Source organism: Hippopotamus amphibius, chromosome 12 (genome assembly GCF_030028045.1).
Source record: "Hippopotamus amphibius kiboko isolate mHipAmp2 chromosome 12, mHipAmp2.hap2, whole genome shotgun sequence".
NCBI lineage: Eukaryota > Metazoa > Chordata > Mammalia > Artiodactyla > Hippopotamidae > Hippopotamus > Hippopotamus amphibius.
In genome coordinates, this window is record NC_080197.1 from 95,886,326 (window position 1) to 95,906,466 (window position 20,141).

The 20,141-nt window shown below is 35.9% G+C and overlaps 1 protein-coding gene across 4 annotated transcripts in view; it reads right to left on the reverse strand.

Annotated features, from left to right (window-relative positions):
* Positions 1 to 8,501: 8,501 nt before the first annotated feature.
* The window catches only part of LRRK2 (leucine rich repeat kinase 2), a 146,270-nt gene continuing 134,630 nt past the window's right edge, over positions 8,502 to 20,141 (reverse strand). For all 4 annotated transcript variants that reach the window (XM_057701760.1, XM_057701758.1, XM_057701757.1 and 1 more), the window contains exons 48-51: positions 12,566 to 12,718; positions 11,089 to 11,297; positions 9,222 to 9,293; positions 8,502 to 8,648 (exon numbers count right to left, since the gene is read on the reverse strand). In XM_057701760.1, the coding sequence (XP_057557743.1) occupies positions 8,527 to 8,648; positions 9,222 to 9,293; positions 11,089 to 11,297; positions 12,566 to 12,718 (556 nt within the window). In that variant the 3' untranslated portion in view covers positions 8,502 to 8,526. The remainder of the gene's footprint in view (positions 8,649 to 9,221; positions 9,294 to 11,088; positions 11,298 to 12,565; positions 12,719 to 20,141) is intronic.

The window sequence follows — 20,141 nt, forward strand, 5'->3', positions numbered from 1 at the left end:
TTGTGCCTTCCTAGTTAGACATACTTCTCAACCCACTTTCGTCAGCCTTCCACCCAATAAACTCTGTCCTCTAAATGGTCACCATGGATGACTTCATCACCACATTTATTTGCTTTATTCAGTCCAGATAAATCCTTATTGAATGTTCCGTCACTTTTGATTCCACTGATCATCTGCTTCTTTAAACTGTCTCCTTCTCAGCCTGTCCCCTTCTGTCTCTTCTGAATAAAGATGTGTTCCAGAGCCTTCTTTCTCCAATGGGACCCTCATCATTGGCCATCTCATACTTTCACGTTTTTAAATGATGATGCTATAGAATGAATTGTTAGCCCTCAAAAATTCACATGTTGAAGTCCTAAACCCTAGTACCTCAGAACGTAACCATATTTGGAGATAGGGTCTTTAATTAAAATATCGTTAAGATATCCAATATAACTGGTGTTCTTATAAGAAAAGGAAATTTGAACAGACATATACACAGGGAAGACAACCTGAAGACATAGGGAGAAGACAGCCATCCATAAGCCAAGGAGAGAGGCCTAGAGCAGTTCCTTCCCTCACAGCCCTCAGAAGGAAACAATGCTGTCAACACCTTGATCTTAGACTTCTGGCCTCCAGAACTGTGGGAAAATAGAACTGTTATTAAACCACCCACTCTTTGGTACTTTGTTATAGCAGCCGTAGCTAACCAATACAGATGACCTCTCCACAGATCACTTACAGATCTGCCTTTGACCTATAATTTCCTCTGAGTCTTGGATCAGCATTCACAACTGCCAGCTGAACGTTCCCATCTGTATGTTTTACAAGAAGCTGAAATAAATGTCAGAAATGAAATAATCATCTGCCCCCAACTGCTATTCTTTTCTACTTTCCAGTATGTCTTAATACTTAACAGTCAAAGCTTAAAAGTTCAGAATTATTTTGCATGTTAGTCTTAATTGTAACGTTAAAACTGAGTAAGAAAGTATGCAGTGATGTGAACTAGAAATAAGTGATACACTTCATTATCTATGAATCATTTATTCCTTATCAAACCATATGCTCTACTGACACTTGACAGGCTGGTAAAAAACAAAAAATTAAACCCAAAGAGATAAGAAGAGCTCCATAAATTTAAGAAAATTTTTAGCAAATTGTTTTCAGGACAATTTTACCTCATTCAGTGCAAGTAAATTAGTGTGATCTCTTTTTTAATTGAGAGATAACATGCATGAGTAAGTAAATAAAACATACACATATAATCAAAGAATTTTTTATATCACAAAACCCCATCTAGTCATCAACAAGGTCCAGAGATAGAACATTTTCCAGCATTCTAGAATCTGGACACCTTGAACCTACCTGCTCCTCAATCATAATTGCTTTCTTCCTTTATAGAGATGATCACTATCGTGACATTAGTAATCACCATTTATTTACTTGCTTATAGTTTTGCCATCTGTCTATGCATCCTTAAACAATAGAGTTCAGTTTTTCTTTTTCCTTTTATATGAATGGAAGCATACTATGTATATTCTTTGTGTTTTTGCTTCTCTCATTCAGTGTGATGTTTGTGAGAATCACCCAGGTCTTTTTATTTGACATTCTGTCTATGCAGAGATATCTTTTAATTTATCCTGATTTAGATTCTCAAGGTTTCTTATGTAAATATTGGCGTCTTTCATCAGTTCTAGCCGTTTCTTAGCCATTATCTACTCAAAAACCTCTCCCCTATTCCTCTTCTGATAGTCCAATCAGACAAATGTGAGAAATTCTTACTCCATCCTACAAGATTCTTGACTACTCAGTTTATGTGTTTGACCTATTTTTCTATCCCTTCTGCATTACAGAAAATCTTTTGACATTTCAAGTTTATTAACTTTTTGTTCATCTGTCTAAAATGCTATTAAACTTATCTATGACACTTTTAACTATAATTATTGTATTTTTCCTTTTTAGAAGTTCCACTTGATTCTTTTTCAGATCTCCTTAGTCATACTTATGGTTTCCAGACCCTGAAGAAATTTTCAACTTTGTCTTTGTTTCAGATTCTATGTTCCACAGTTCTAATATTTGGACTCTTAAATGGCCTCTTTCTGCCCTGAGTTGATCCTCAAGTTTTTTTCTCATGTTGCCCTCTTTTCTTATAGGCTTTGTTTATTAAACTGTACACTGCCTGTCGTCTTTAAAAACTTTTTATGTTATTTGAGAGAAAGGATAAATGTCTATTCCTTCAGAGAAGATAAAAGTTTTGTTTTTCCAGGCACCTAAACAGTACTAGTGGAACAGTTTTCAATAATCTCCTGATGTTTTTTGGAAACACATGTGATATAAATTTGGTTTGTAAATCTTTTATGAATTCACGGTAACAGTGTCTTGATTCATTTATCATCACTTTGCTATACTCAGCACCAACACAATTTTACTTGGAGAGAGAGGCTGCAAATTGTGGTGTGAGTGAAGTCTGATTTACCTTTATTCTGAGAGTATACTTCTTTGGGGTTGCAGCTTTATTTGAGGACTGAATCTACAACTAGACTCTCCATGTTGGATAGGACTTCATTTATGTCTTCTGTCCCCATAAATCCTTCAAAACCTCACCCCAGTTTCACCAGAGTAAACAAATTCACTCAGGCAATTGGTTATTTATACATGTATTTATTACTTTCAAAATATATCAGAATTTTAGTTATCAACCAGAGCTGTAGTTCAGTGCCACCCAGGATTCATTCCACCCAATTGCTGGGAAGGTTGTAAACATCTGACAGCCTGGTCCTAGAGATGCCTCTGCTGAAAGTGTTGCAGTGCCCAAGGTTACTCTGTCTTCTTCAGGTATCCCACATTCAATAACTGGCCTGGGCCCCTCACCCCAACCTAGGACAACCCTAATATAGCAGCTTCACAGTTCTCCATGAGGTTAACTGAGGCCTTGTTATGTTTGCGACACCACCCATTTTCTCCTTCTGCCGGTCAGGCTTCCCCCCTGTCCCCACCACGTGTGGATTCAGGGAGCATAAACTGATGGACTTCCTGCAGTCATTTCTCTCTCAGACTCTGCTTGCCAGGGAACCCCACTTATGACATCTTTTTTGCAACTGACTTTATGTTATTGCATTCTCGTGGGAGAATAAACTTGTATGATTTCAACCCTTTAAAAATTAAATGATTACATTAATGACTTATGGGCCATTTTATGGTCAGTTTTGTAAATCTTCTTTGTGTTTGGAAAAAAAGGGGGGGAGGATAAGGTAGGAGTTTGGGATTAACATATACACACTACTGTATATTAAAAAGATAGCCAACAAGGACCCTCTCAATATCTTATAATAACCTATAATAGAAAAGAATCTAAAAAAGAATATATATATGTGTGTGTGTGTGTGTGTGTGTACACACACATATATAGCTGAATCACTTTGCCATACACCTGAAAGTAACACATTTTAAATCAACTATATTTCAATAAAAATTTTAAAAAAATTAAAAGGAATAAACTTGTAACTTTGAGAGCTTATGTATAAGTTTGTTAATTCAAGATAATTAAATATCTAGAGTGGAAAAAAATACATATGGTAAAGATATTGGTTGCCATGTGCTGCTCAAACCTCTGTCCTCACTCATCTGTTCTTCCTCTGTCTAGTTGCTCCATCAATTATTGAGAGACATGTTAAAATCTTTCACTCTTCTGAGTCTATTTTTTGTAGTTTTATTGTTATGCTTTTATATATTTGAGAATGTGACTATATAAATTCCAATGCATACTGTGCATATAAATTTAAAATTTATGACTTTATGGTGAATTAATCATTTTGCCGTTATGAAGTGATCCTCTATGTCTGGTCTGAGGTTTGGCTTAAAGTCTTTTTGTCTGACATTAATAGTGCTGCCTTGGCTTCATTTTGGTTATCAGCCGTGTATGTGCATGTTTGTATGTGTGTATATGTCTATTACTTTATTATCAACATTGGATATATTCTTAAATTTTAAATGTATCACATAGTATACAGATGGATTTTCATTTTTTTATCAAATCTCAAAACCTTAATTGGGTCATTTAGTTCATTTACATTTAATTTAGCACTGATACATTAGATTTTATACTTATGAAATATTTTTTATCAGTCCCATTCTTTCCTGTTTCTATTTGTCATTTCCTGCGTTCATTTGGGTTGAAAAATATTTTGTAATTTTTTTTCTCCCCCTCAACTAGTTTGGGAATTATATACTCTGTGCTTTGCTAAATACTTTGCTTTCTCCCTAGCTAATTCAAGGACTTTAAAACATTTTTCACTTAATTAATAGCTTGATTAAAAAAACATAGATGATGTGAATTTGGATTGTAACTCCAGCAGGGATGACTTACGGGCCTTCCCAGGACATCGCTGACCCCAGTGGCGAGAGGATGGGGCAGTTCTGCTTCTCCCTTATACTAAGATGCATCCCTTCATGTCCCAGCCCAGTGGGAATACCTGTCTATTTGATTCCTGACCTTGGTGTGTGATGGGACTCGTCCTTTGTCTTTCAGTCCTTTTGAAGCTGAGGAAACTGCTGCTCAAGTTCACCAAGGTCAGCAAATGCTCACAGGAAAAAACAGCTCTGGTTTTCTGCTTACATCTTTGTCTTCACCCTCACTTTACTTTCAGCCTGATACTTCCATGCCATCTTACCACATCTTTTCTTTCTTTTACCTAGCTTTTTTAGTTTTCAGCAGATGGACTTCTCCAAATCATTGCCATATTACTGCAAACAAAACCAAAGCCAATTGGTTTTCATATTACTTTTATTAACACAAAGTCAGTTTCTCCCAGCTCCCACATATAAATGCTAAATGAATATTTAAAGTTATGTTTGGCAGCATGCCAAGTTCCTAGCTTTCTCAATCTCTGAGACGCATGATATAAAATCAGAGACCTTAATCTGTCACTCAAGTAACACAGCAAAATGAATACGCAGCAGAATATTGGCTCCATCTACCAGTTTCAGATGTCAAAATTCACCTTTCTCTTATTAAAAAATACAAAGCAGCTAAAAGTTCTTTTAGGTTTGGGGATAAAAGGGATAAGAATATGTTTCTCACAACTGCAGTGATAGTATTTTTGTCTCTTTTGACAAATGAGGACATTAACACAAAGATTAAGCAACACGGCTGGCAGAACTAGCAGACGGGGGCAGACCCAGGAGCCCAGAGCACAGGCTCCTAACCGCTATAAATTTTTTGATTCTGACACACATTTACATTATCTTGAAAGTGTAAAAATTATTTGAAGGAACAATTAATTTATAGACCAACCTATATCATGATATTTAGAAAGTAAGTCAACACCTGGAAAACCCTATTCTTCAATATAAAGTCAATAGCCCAAAAAGTGGAGGTAAAGAATAAAATGTCATTAGTTACGGATGAAGGACAACTTATTTCTCTGTAATTGACACATGCTAGTTATTTTTATGGAATACCAAAGTGTACAAAATAATTGAGAGCATGTAATGAAAATGGGATTGAATTGACTTAAAAGCTTAACATAACAGTTCACTGAGGGTATTACTACACATTGTTTACTTTTGAAATAAATATGTATCAGTGAAGACTTCTATTGTGTGTGGCTGAACTTATATTTATCTTTGAAATAAAATCCCTCTTGCTAAACAAAGATACTCCCAGCTTTATTCCAGCATGCTAGTCACATAAAACTGAAATAATCTCATTTTATAATTTCCTACCACAAGAAGAAAGAACTGTCCAGAATACGTCAGAAATTCACAGAAGGTCTTGAATGCCAAATTCAGTTTCCCACATATAATTATGTGCCAGGGGCATTGTGCTAGTCGGTAATGTAGCTCAGACACAGTGGGTATGAAAAAGATAATTTTTTTAAAAACCCATATTGTAGGAGGGGAGGGGCGCAGAGAGAGGTTCATTGTAATACATGGAAGTTACATAAACAAAATAATTCTGTGCTAGGGCAGAAGAGTTTTTATCAGATGATCTTCAAACCTCAACTCTGCTCTCTACTCCCACTCCTATCCCACCCTGCAACAGCAACAAAAAGAGCAATCTCACTCTGCTCTGCTGCACAAAAAATTATCCAACTCAGAACAGGGATGTACCATCAGGAAATTGGCAGCTGTGGGCAATTTATTGGAAGAGAAAAAATCATAAATCCTATCAATTACACTGATCTTCATATTAAAAAATTAAGTATGTCCATAGTTAATACCATTGACAGAGTTGCACTTAATATGTTTATTTCAGTAGTTGCAGAAAAAACTAACTCTTTGCAACTCCCACTTTCCTTCTGACACAAGGAAATCCCCTTGCTGTAACAGAATTTAGACCAACGTAGGATACAAAAGTAAATCAGTAAGCAGCAATGGAACTGACAAGAAGGCAAGCTTTTTTGCTACTTCTGCTTTGTTTCCTTAATACATGTCTTACTGTCTTGATGAAAAATAAATAGTTCACACATAACCAATAATGCTTGCCAGAATTAGATCTACAGAGGCTCCCTTTTCTTTATATCTAAACTGCCCCCAAAGTATATTTTCTGTTGAGATAAATACTTGTTTTGATAACAATTAGCAATTCATTTTAGAGTTCTAATCAGAAAAAATTTTTAAATGACTATTTTAATAAATCAGTTGTTCTAAAGTCATTTTTTGTACTGTACTAGAGTGAACAATTCTTAAGAAAATTCTTATGAGAACTTGAAAACGGAATAACTTACGCCCAGTGACTTTTATCCTGAGATCCTAAAAACCAATCATACTATAGAAAATTGAATAAAGCTCCAGGAGAAAACTTCAGTTAGCAACTCCTATAGCGGAATGTCACATACACAGATTAATCTGAAGTTTAGATGGATTCATATTTATATGTGAAAAACAAAACATTATCGCAAGGTTTTTTTCTTTTTTCTTTTTTTTTTTTGGCTGCACCGTGTGGCATGTGGGGTCTTAGTTCCCAGATCAGGGATCAAACCCATGCCCCCAGTGTTGGAAGCGCAGAGTTTTAACCAGAGGACCACCAGCCAAGTCCCCTATGACAAAGTTTTAAAATTCACAAACATGCTTTAAAAAATGTTTATTACTTCATTTAAAAACAATGTCCATTTACATATTTCTCCATAATAGTCTTTTGTTAAAAGAAAAGGCATAATAAATACAAAGTAACAATGAGAAATATCACAGGAACAAACAGCTCCATTATTTCTGACTTTTTTTTTAACTACACAACAAATTAAAATATAGGTTCTCTGAAAAATGAAAACTCTTCCAGGGTTAAGAATTTATTAGTTACCTGTAATACAAAGAAATTTAAAGTCTTCATATAATAAAAATCTCAGTTTTGAGAATAGTAAATGGGCTAGTTATCCTATCATAAACGGAATTGTTTGAAATAATAAATATTAGCCAGGGCCAAAAGATTTACCAAAAATATTTTTTCTTAAAGCAGAAATGACACTTAAATTGTTACCTAGGTACTTGGCCCTGATACTCCTACCACGGGAATTTATTTAAACAATTTAAGTATAATTTAGAAGACTAGGTTAACAGGTATCCACCATCCTTTCTTCTTCAGCAAACTGGAATGTTACATTCTTGTCCCCACGGTCTTGGTGGGAGTTGTAGAATTCTATAATCCTGTTTCTACCTGAATGATGTAGAATTTTCAGGGTCATAAGTTCAGGAAAAAGATGAGTGGAAACATTTGGAGTGAAGAAGGTTAGGAACAAGTAGCCAGTGGTCTGGTTTAGCACGCAGAATCAAAATTAAAACAAAAAAATATCACTTGAAGGACTGAACATTTTATTTACACCAATCATAAAACTTCAGGTTTCCACTTTCAAAGACAGAGCTAGCTGCAATACAGGAAAAGAGAGTGGCTATGTCTTTCTTGGATAGGAGGATGTTGACAATATGTTGGTTTCTTATCAGCATGTTTCGTGGCATTTTCTTTTAGATAAAGTGAAGTTGTATGAGATGCACTGCTTGCTTCAGTAACAAAAAGAACTCGCGTCCCCCAAAAAGGCTTTATTAGTTCAAATTCACTATTTACAAGTGTATATGATAACTGCATTTAAAAGCAATCTAAGAAGGAATGTATAATATGCAAAACTGTTCTAATATTTTTATTCTACTTTGCAGACTATCTAGAAAGTAACCTAGCAAGAGACCTGTCTTAATCACAGAATGCAAAATAAAGTTTACCTTCATTATGAGTAACAAAACAAAAATTATCCACTTTGTAAATTTCAGTATGAGTACTGCAATTAAGTACTTTTTAGATTTCCTTTCATTACTTAATCCACAAAATTAATTAGGATACATAAGAAATATTACATTTTAAATAGTTCTTTAAAATATATTTTCACTGGTAACAATTTTATACATTTTTACAAAATAAAACCTATAAACATTCCTTCACATAAACATTAGCAAACAGCAAGTAGTGGAAACACCCTTTTACATGTAAACATTTTTTAAAGAATATTTACAGAGAAGATAATAATTTTCCCATCCAAAGACAGATTTCCAAGATCCCTCTTATTCGACAGATATTCTTCTCATTTTTTCAGCTAATTCTTTTCTCACCTCAATATGTTTTTCTAAATTCTGCACTTCATGTGGAAGATTGATGTCCCAAACAGACAAGCAAGACTGTATCTCTAGAAAATCAAAAAACAAACCATGTTTCAAAGATCTGCCATGAGACATTTTTATTTTATTTTAATTGTGTTCATTTATATTTAGTTGCCTTGGACAAATGTGTGTGTGTGCATATATATATGTGTATATATAAACAATGTACTAAATTATTGCCATTTATAAGAAATTACATTTGGAAAATGTTTAAAATACACTATAGAACTAACCTATAACATTTCATGTTCTGAAAGAAATAAAGCTTTTTAAAGCACTGTTCAAAATCGGACTTCCTATGCATACAGGTAAGATGTAAGGAAAAATATCCACACTTAGTTTAGGTTTGAGCTAATTCTCATTTTACAGTGGTCGATATCTCTGTCACTTCAAATATAAATACTTAACACTGCTAAATCACTAAAACAATTTTGAAGATTTATATCTAAATTATTTGTACTATAAAGAAGCTATCAATTAAAAATGCTAAAGTTTTATAGCATATGTAATATTTACTGTAAATGTATAAACACATAATATGTTAAAATCATCTGTGTCACCGCACTTTGCCTGGAATACAGTATCCTATTAAACATTACCTTTATGATGTTGTGTACCTTCAGGACTTTTCCGATTATACCCCAAAACCAGCATGACATTTTTAAGGCTTCCTTTATCAAAAAATAAAAGTTTTCTGTTAAAACAGTATAATAAGTTGGACTTTAAAGAGTAAAACTGCTCATATTTTAAGACACAAAAACGTTGGAACTTAACTTACAATTCCACTATTTAGGAGATCCCTCAACCATATTGAATTAAAAAACTCTCCAAGATGACCAGCAATTCTTTTAAAGTTAGAAAATTTGTGATCTACTCCTTGTTATATAACTCTTATTAATTGTGTGAATCTGAGAAAACAGCTTAACCTTTCTGTGAAATGGGTTCAATATTTATACATCACCCCACCACCCAAAGTTATATATCAAAAAGATAGTGTGTGCAAAAGTGTTATGGATACTATAAGGCACTGGTCAAATGTGAAGCATCTGGATGGAGAGTTGCGTGGACAGATAATATACTGATACCCTGTCACATAACCACACTTTATTCTCAAGACATTCAGTAATTTATTCAACATTTATTCATCAAAAGCCTCTACGTACTAGGCCCTAAGCTGGGCCCTGGAATAAAGGGGAACAAACACAAGCAGACCCAACCCACATGGATTATGGTCTAGTGAGGAGATCCGTTACTAACTAGTAACTAAGTCAACTAGGCAAAAGAATGAAACAGAACACACAAAACCCTGAGGTAGGGTGAGGCATGGTATTTAAGAGGGACTGAACTTCCTTCTCGACCAGAAAGAGCAGAGAGGAAGATGGCAGATGACAAGGGCTAGAGAGCTGGGGTGAAGCCGGATCCTGCCGTACACTGTAGAGTAAGTGTTTAAATTACTTACACAAATCAATTAAACTCATTGAAATCTCACTATGATGACAGCAATGAACAACCATTTGGATCCCAAAGTACATACAAATTAAATTAAAGGATACAACCACCGTGGTGAGGAAGACCAGAGAGACAACCCCCTGCACACGTACTACTTTGCTGGTATGGACGTGTGTCCTAGCAGTCACCAGTCACTAGGAGCACCCAATGCTAACCCCTGTGCAACTCGGACTTCTACTCATGGAACATGGGGGAGGCTGAGGAAAAACACTCGTCTCTCCTTAATATATTCCTGTAAAAGGAATTTACGTATTCTCTTCACCCTTTTTAATATTTTATTTCTCCTTTGCTAAAGTTACATAAACTCTAATTTTGCAGAACTTAACCCCATTTTTGTGATCAACTCTGTATATATGCTAAGTCATTCCCTAAAGCAAATATTGACAATTAGTCACAAGAAGACAGTTAAGTGTATCATGATTTCTTGTGCTATCATGATTTCTTCATACTTAAGTAGAAAAGTAGGACCAAGAAAAAGCAAAAAAGCTTGAGTAAAACATTACGAGTTATCAATATTTGTAGATTGTGACGTTCAGCATATATTGCTAACAAGAATATAAACTTGTTTATAGAATGAAAAACTAAATAAGATTCTTTAACAAGAGTAGGAAGCTTAAACTATGATCAAAATAAACATCTGCTTTAATTTCTTTGGTCAAAAAGTTAAAAATACTCAACATTATATATCTTTCCCTCAATTATAAAGAAAAAAGAGAAAGTAAGCCCCAAATTTAATCTTCCCATGCAATAATCTGGTTCTCTTATGGGACTAAAAACATCTACTCCCTCCATGTTTTTAAGGGCTCTATTCAAAATACATCCTGCAAAATTTCACTGTGAACTTCTGAGACACCTCATATGACATTGGAAAGTGAAGTGGAAACTTAAGTTTAAAATAAAAACATATTGTTATTGTCTTAGAGAATATGAAAAAACATCTGAAGGAAAGAAACTTGCCTAACTGTGCGGTCATCATGACTCTAACAGAATCACAAAAGTTGTGAATTATCCGTATAATTCGGCGAGTTGAAAGATCAAGGAGTAAGATATGGCCTCCTCCAGTGCCTATCCAGAGAGCAGTGTTCTTCTGGAGGCAGAGAGTTTTCACTCTCCCAGAATAAGACATTTTGTGCTTCAATTCCTTGTTTACTTTGACCAGTTCCTCCCTAAAACCATAAAGAAAGTACGCATTAATATTTTTTTCAAAAATAGAAACATCTCTCTCTATATATATGTATGCAGAGAGACATATGTGTACGCACACATACACACACATAGACACCATTTTAAATTATGAATATATGACAGTATACACTACATATCATTAAAATTGCACAAAACTAATTTTGCCAAATACAGAATGTCAAAGAGCCACATTTCGCTACTTAAAGCATAAATTATCAAAGATAACACAATTGCCTCTTAACGTCAACAAATTCTGAAATAAATAAGATGCATACAATTTTTATAAATAACAAGCCTATGTAACCCAGCAAAAAAGAAAAAGGACAAAGGTGCCCAATATGAAGGAAAAAAAAAAGTTAGTTTCCAAAGCTTCTTATTGAAGTCTAAAAGTTATAAAGGAGAATAAAATGATAGTCATCAAAATGTAAAAGATATGAATACAAACCACTGAATTGTTCCCTGAGCTAATGAATAATTCATGACAAAAATGAGGCATCCAGAAGTAAAAGAATCCTAATAATTTTAGAACTCCAGGAAGTAAGGGACCCTTTACCAGGCAGAACTGTCAGTTCTGAACATAAATCTCCTCACCATCCAGAGAAGGTGTTAGGAAAGTAAATTTTGAGATCTCATTTTATAAACAAAGTACATAATCTAAATGTTCTTCAGCAGATAAAAAACCTATACAGTAAAAGCAAAACAAAAAAAAACTATAAAGTCGCTAGCAAATAAGGCTGGCCATGGTCCTGAGTGCCGGCAGCAGCACACAAGTCTCCTCCATGCTGTATCAGACTAAGCACTGCATTCTCAGTCTGGCATCTTGATCCTCCCTCTTTAGTGCACTGGTCAATCCAGTACATTTTTTCACCCATATTTTCTATTGTTTTGTGACTTTCTCTTTGAAATACCTTGAAAACTATATTATATTCCTATTTTTTTTCAAAAATGAAATTTGCTGGATACCAACAGATGGTGCCAAAAAGCATTAACAATTTTGTTTCTGAGGGTTTGTTTTTTTTACATTTTCCTATTTAGAAGTAGAAAGAAAGAAAAATAAGCCATGCTTCCTCCCTCTGTGAAATCTGAAGTGTAAGGACAGCTCTTACAGGCATGCAGTAAAGAATCAATGACACTGTACCTACTACAGTCAACAACATAGTTTACACTTAAAAGTTTCTTAAGAGGGTAGGGTCTCATAGTATTCTTCTCACAATAAAATAAAAAATTTAAAAAAAAAACATTAATTTACTTTAAAAAGTGCACACAGTCTATCAGTTCACAGAGTTTTTCAGTCTTCTTGTCCCACACTTCCACAAATGGGCTATCTTTCTTAGCAACATAAAGAGCTGTGTCTACCACCACCGCTATGATGTTGGAATCACTGAAAGATGCATAAGAAAACCTAGGCGGAAAAAAAAGAATGTCACTTAGTTTTTCTACTGTTTCGAAATGTAATACAACCTTATGTTAGTCCTTAATGCATATAAAGGATTAACACTATTTTGAAAAAGAAACATGCTAGAGTATTTGGCAATTATTTCATATTATCCCCTAACCATTCTGAACAGAATACTTTGATACTTCACCTATTTTTGGTTACTTCATATTTTTCTCGATAATAAAATAAAAATTATTTTGCTTGTTTCTCATTTAAATTTTAATTACAGTTTTATCTGGTTCTTTATAGAATATTATATCGTTCAAATATGCAAAGTATCTTGACTTCCAAAAAAATCATCATAATATCTGTAACTTTATAATACGGCAATAAAACCCTTATTGTCAAGAATGATTAAGAAATTAAGAGTTACCTGTTTACACCTAGAGTTATAAAACATAAGATCTTAAAATCAACTTTAGTGGCATAGACTTCAAATATGAAAAGATATCGTTGCCTCAACACAAGCCAGTCAAGGTATGGATAAAAAAATCTGCATCTTCTTCCAAACATAAATAGAAAGTAAACTATCATTTTACCTCTTTGAAAATAAAGGAAAATGACAAACATTTTTAAACATCTACCTTCCAATCTAGAATATTTGGCATTTCACACATTTTGCAAACAGACTGGCTAGCAAAGGCCCCACCTGCATGGCGAACTCCTGGTTAGTCTCTGAGGCTTAACTTAAATGTCAGCTCCTCTAGAATTCTTCCCTGACTGATCGAAATAGACCAACCATTCCCTCCCCACCAACTGATGTAGCTGTAATATTATAGACCTTACTAAATATAAAACGTATTTATTAATCCAGTGTCCCTGACATTAGACTGTCCCTTTACCATGATATCTGCTTAACGGGAGAGAGATGTAGACAGCAGGAGACAACTTCTGAGAAGAAGCAAATATTTCCAAGTGTCTATGAAACTGGGTCCTAATCTCTTTTGGGAAATGAACATCTTTGAGAGCCTGATATATATGTCCACTCTATCTAGTAAAGCAACTATACGCCAAATCTTAAAGGGAATTTTAGGGGGTTGATTGATACCATAACCTTATAATATGCTCTGTGAAATAAAAGAATTGGGGGCCCTTTCTCTTTAATATTTTTAGGGTGGTACAAGTTCATTAAAAATGGAAATTACAGAATGAGAATAAATTCATCCAAATATTTACCATATGCCAGGAAACAAATCCATGGAAAAGACAGAAAAATCCTCATGCATGAGAACTTACAATACACAGCAGTGTATCTGAGCCCTGACTACACTTTAGAATTTCTTGAGAGCAGATATACATATTTGTGTATATATATATATATATATGTTTATATATATGTATGCATGTATATTGAAGCCTAGGACCCACCTCAGGCTTAATTCATTTGCTTTAATTGCTCTGAGGTAGGTCTTGGGCATCAGATTATTTTCAGCTACCTAGCGGTTTCTAATGTGCAACCAACTGAGAACCAGTAAGTCTAGTGGTATTAAGAAAATTATATTTGAAAATACGTTTATAAAATTCTGTGATAGCTATTGTGAAGGGAAATAACAGATACAATGGAAAAAACAAAACACCTAAGGCACCTAATCACCACAGGTGGTATCAGAGAGCCACCAGAGAAAGTGACATTTGGACTAAAACAGGCAAGAGGCATAGCAGTCATGCAGGAAAACAGAGAACCGCATGCAAGGCTGGGGTGAAAGGCAGCAGGCTGTCTTCAAGAACTGAGACAAATTCACTTTCGCAAGGCACAGAGGGCAAACTATGAATCCACAGAGATAAGCAAGGACTAAATCATGAAGGGCCTGGTAAATTATCTTAAGGAACCTGGACTTCACGCAAAGGACACTGGAATGCCACTGATCAGTTTTAAGCAAGAGAGTGACATCAGTTTGATTTGCATTTTAGAACAGTCCCTCCATCTGCAGGGTCGAGAACGGACTGAAGGGAGGACAATCAGAAGCTGAGGACTCTCTGCTGTTGCTAACATGGAGTTGATGGTACATGACAGCTTGGCCCGTGGCAGCAGCAATCAAACAGTGAGAAGTACAAGTATTTGAGAGTCAATTAAGAAGAGCATCAAGTGGATAAAGAGAGTTAAGGACAGATGAATGAAGGCTTATTCCCAACTTTCAGTCTTGGGCAACCAGATGGATGTTGAGAAACTAGGATATTCCCTGAGATAAAGATTTCTGACTTAAAGCTAACAATAATCATGATAAGTATTTAATATTTATTGAAAGTTTACCAAGTGCTAGACCTCATGTTAAGCTCATGATATTACCTTTTCTTCTTTAGTCTTCCAAGGCATCCCTTTGAGATAGAGTACATTACCATCCTCAGGTTAGAGAGGACTCAAAATTTGAGATGTTCTTGCCAAGTTCACATAATGAATACATGGCAAAGCCAATATCTGAACAATCTATGCTCTTATCCAAAACCTACATTGCTTCTCACTGAGGAATATAATAAATAAAAACAAACTGCAATGATTTGGTTAAAATACAACTTAAAAAACTGAAACAAATTGGAACAAGGTTTATATTTTATTTTATTCTACTTGAAATTGGTATAACTAACTTTTCTGTATGATTAACAAATCTAGAGAGGACTTGATGCCTGATGCTTGTTTTCTACAATGAATAGTTAATAAAAGTTATCCAGAGGGAAAATGTGCAAGATAGTGGAGTAGAAAGACCCTGAGCTCACCTCCTCTCACAGGCATATCAACCTGCTGAACAACCATAGATGAAAAAGGCCAGAACCTACCAGAAAAGATCTTCTACAACCAAAGACATAAAGAAGGAACCAAAATGAGAGAGGTAGAAGGGAGAGAGTCACGATACAGTCAAATCCCATGCCCCAGGTAGGCACTTCACAAATGGGAGAATAATTACAACTGCAGAGGCTTTCCCAAAGGAGTGAGAAGTTTGAACCCCACTTCGAGCTCTCTAACTCAGGAGTCCTGCACCAGGAAGATGAGCCCCCAGAGCATTTGGTTTTGAAGGGCAGTGGGGCTTCCTTTCAAGAGTCCCAGAGGGCTGAGGGAAATAGAAAATTCACACCTAACGGGCACACACAATATATCACACAGTCTGGAACCCAAGGCAGAAGCAGTGATTTGGCAGAATCCAGGGTCAGGTGCTGGATCTACCTGCTGGTCTTGGAGTGTTTCCTGGAGAGGCAGGAGGTAACTGCAGCTCACCCTGGGGACACAGATACTGGCAGGCCAACACAGGCTTCAAGATACCCTGGGCCCCACAGCCAATTGTTTCAGAAACTGGCTCCACCCACCAACAGTCTGACACCTGCTCCAGGACCCATTAGCTCTGCAACATGAATCCAGGACTTGGCTCTGCCTTCCAGTAGGCCAGCACTAGCCCTAGGACCTGGCTTTACCCACCAGTGGGCAAGCAACAGCCCCTCGGTCTTCTGGGCCCTGACTTCACCCACCGGTAACCCAGCACTGGCCCCAGTGCCCGCCAGAGTTCCAAAGCCAGATGCCTGGTAACCCAGTACCACAAACCAGAGGCCAGCAGCCTCCACACAGGTGAAACCTAGCAACCAAATGGACAAGTGGCCAACCAAATTTGGCAGACTGCCCATGTAGTCAGTCAGCTGCAACAAAAAGACCCTCGCAGCCCTCATGGGGAAACCCATAGAGCATATAGCTCTGGGGATGAGAGGGGAATTCACTGCTGGGATACACAGGATGTCTTCTACAAAAGGCCTCTTCTTCAAGCTCAGGAAATGTAACCAACTTATACCAGATAAATTTAGATTTTAAAAAAAAAAAGCATTTTGGAAAAATGAGGAGACAGAGGAACATATTTCAAAGGAAGGAACAAGATAAAACCCCAGAAGAAGAACTATGTGAAGTGCAGATAGGCAATCAATCCGAGAAAGAGTCCAGAGTAGTGACCATAAAGACGATCAGGGAACTCAGGAGAAGAACTGATGCACAGAGCAAGAAGTTACGAGTTTTAACAAAGAGATAGGAAATATAAAGAACAATCAAACAGAGATCAAGAATACTATAACTGAAATGAAAGATATACTAGGAGGAATCAACAATAGACTAAATGATACAAATGAATGGACCAATAACCTGGAAGAGAGAGTAGTGGAAATCACTGATGCCGAACAGAAAAAAAAAAAAAAAAAAAGAAAGAAATGAGGACTGTTTAAGAGACCTCTGGGACAACATCAAGCTCACTAATATTTACTTTATAGGAGTCCCAGAAGAAAAGAGAGCGAGAAAGGGGCTGAGAACATAATAGAAGACATAACAGATGAAAAATTCCCTAACCTGAGAAATAGATATCTAAGCTCAGGAAGCACAGAGTCCCATATAGGATTAACTCAAAGATGAACACAGCAAGATACATTGTAATTAAAATGACAAAAATTAAAGATGTGGAGATAATATTAAAAGCAGCAAAGGGAAAACAACAAATAACATACAAGGGAATTCCCATAAGGCTATCAGCTGATTTTTTAGCAGAAACTTTGTAGGCCAGAAAGGAGTGGCACAATATATTTAAAGTGATGAAAGGGAAAAACCTAAAACCAAGAATACTCTACCTAGCAAGGCTCTCATTCAGATTTGATGGAGAGATCAAAAGCTTCACAGATAAGCAGAAGCTAAAAGAGTTCAGCACAACCAAACCAGCCTTACCAGAAATGTTAAAGGAACTTCTCTAAGTGATAAAGAAAAGGCCACAACAAGAAAAATGAAAATCATGAAAGGAAAAATCTCATCAGTAAGGGCAAACATGTAATAAAGCTAGGAAATCATCCACACACAGAAAGTAGTAAGGTCATGGATATTCACAATAAGCAGTTAGGAGACATGCAAAACAATTAGATGTAAAATACAATATCAAAAACAGTAATTGAGAGGGGAGGAGAATACAAATGTAGGGTTGTTAAAATGTATTTGAAATTAAGAGATCAGCAACTTAAAGCAATTATATATATATACACACACATACACATATATATACACACATGTATATATACAGATTTCTACACATAAACCTCATAGTAACCAAACCAAAAACCTATAATAGACACAGACAAACAAAAGAAAAAGGAATTTAAACGTAACACTAAAGATATTCATCAGGACTTCCCTGGTGGCGCAGTGGTTAAGAATCTGCCTGCTGAGAAAAGGCCCTCACTAGGACCATATCTCTTGGGCCTGTGGCCACCGCCTTTCCTGTGCATTTGTTGTTACCAGGGCTCCCGTGATCCAAGCAGTCATAACACCTCTGTGTCCTGTCCTCACTGAGGCAGATGCAAGAGCTTCAAGGCAGCCTCAGGACCAGACTCCTGTAGGTAGACCACATGCAGAGGTGGGGATAAAACCAAAGCTGAACCCCAGGGATGAGCGGACTAAGGAAGAGGATCGAAAATCTTTCCATCAGCTGTGCAAGCTGCAGATTAAATCCCTGCGATCAGCTAGGTACACCCTGAATCTATGGAATATCTGAGTAGACAATGAGTGTTCCCACAAATGAAAAATGTCTCATTGTGGCAGCTGTGGACTTTGGGGGCAGGCACACATAGGTATTGGGTCAAATCAGAATCTGAGTAGCCCCACTGGGCCCACAGCAGGTCCAGAGACCAACCCAGAGTCAGAGGAGGGGCGCTTGGGGAGGTGGAGGTGGCCTGTGGCTCAAGATGTATGGAAGGACACTTACAGCTGAGACCCCAAGGAAACATAATTATGACTATTAATTTTATTATGTTCTGATTCATTCTGTTGTTGGTTCTGGCTTTTGCTTTTGTTTTTGTTTGTTTGTTGTTGTTCTAGTATTTGCTTTTTTTAAATTTTAGTCCTTTGGAATCTTTGTGTTTTATAACATATTTTTTATTTTTTAATATATTTCTATTTTAGTTGGCATTTCTGTTTTTCTGCGCTCTTTTCCCTTTCTTCTTCTCTTTTTAAATATATTTTTTATTTTTCTATACATTTCCATTTCTACTTTGATTTTCTGTTGCTCTGTGTTTTTTCCCTTTTATTTTATCTTATTTTATTTTTAATCATTTTTATTGGTTTGTTCTGTTTACTGGCTTTATTCTTCAGCTGGCATCCTGCTTTGGTTTTGTTTTTAGGTTTTGTGTTTTACTTAGTTCTGATTCTAATTGTTTGATTTTATTTTGGGGGTCTTCTGTTTATCTGGTTGTTCTCTTTTATTTGTTTCTGTTTTTGCTTCTTTTGTGTGAGTGTGTGTTTCCTTGTTTCTGTTTTTCTTTGATTTTGTTTTCACCATTTCTCTGTGCTTATGTTGTCTTTATTTTTTTCTTTTCTTTACTATAGTCTTTATTTTATTTTTTTATATTTCTATTTCTACGTTGCTCTTCTGTTCTTCTGTCTTCTTTCCCCCTTCTCTCTCTCTTATTTTTTATAATTTTTGTCAATTTGTTTTGCTTCTTTGCTTCATTCTTCAGTTGGCACACTGTTTTGGTTTTGTTTCTTTGGTTTTGTATTTTTGTTAGTTTTCTTTTCAATTGTTTGATTTCATTCTGGGGTTCTTTTGTATATCTGGTTGTTCTCTTGCTTTCTGTTTGGTTCTGTTTTTGTTTCTTTTCTGTGTATGTGTGTGTTTCCTTGTTTCTGTTATTGTTAGTTTGATTTAACTGTTTACCATTTGTCTGGGGCTTTGTTAATCTTTTTTTTAAATCCCCTTTATAGTCAGGATGAGCAACCTGCAGTGTCTTGGTTCCCTGACCAAAATCTAGAAACAATAAATGCTGGAGAGGCTGTGGAGAAAAGGGAACGCTCCTGCACTGTTGGTGGGAATGTAAATTGATACAGCCACTATGGAAAATAGTGTGGTGATTCCTTAAAAAACTAAAAATAGAACTACCATATGACCCAGCAATCCCACTATTGGGCGTATACCCAGAGAAAACCATAGTTCAGAAAGATATGTGTGCCACAGTGTTCACTGCAGCACTATTTACAATAGCCAGGACATGGAAGCAACCTAAATGTCCATCAACAGATGAATGGATAAAAGAAGACGTGGCATGTATATACAACGGAATACTACTCAAACATAAAAAGGAATGAAACTGAGTTTTTTGTAGTGAGGTGGATGGACCTAGAGTCTGTCATACAGAGTGAAGTCAGTCAGAAAGAGAAAAACAAATACTGTATGCTAATGCATAACTGGAATCTAAAAAAATGGTACTGATGAACCTTGTAGCATGGCAAGAATAAAGACACAGACGTAGAGAACACACTTGATGACCCAGGGGCAGAAGGGGAAACTATGATAAAGTGAGAGAATAGCACTGACACATGTACACTACCAAATGTAAAATGGATGGCTAGTGGGAAGCTGCTGCATAGCACAGCAAGACCAACTTGATG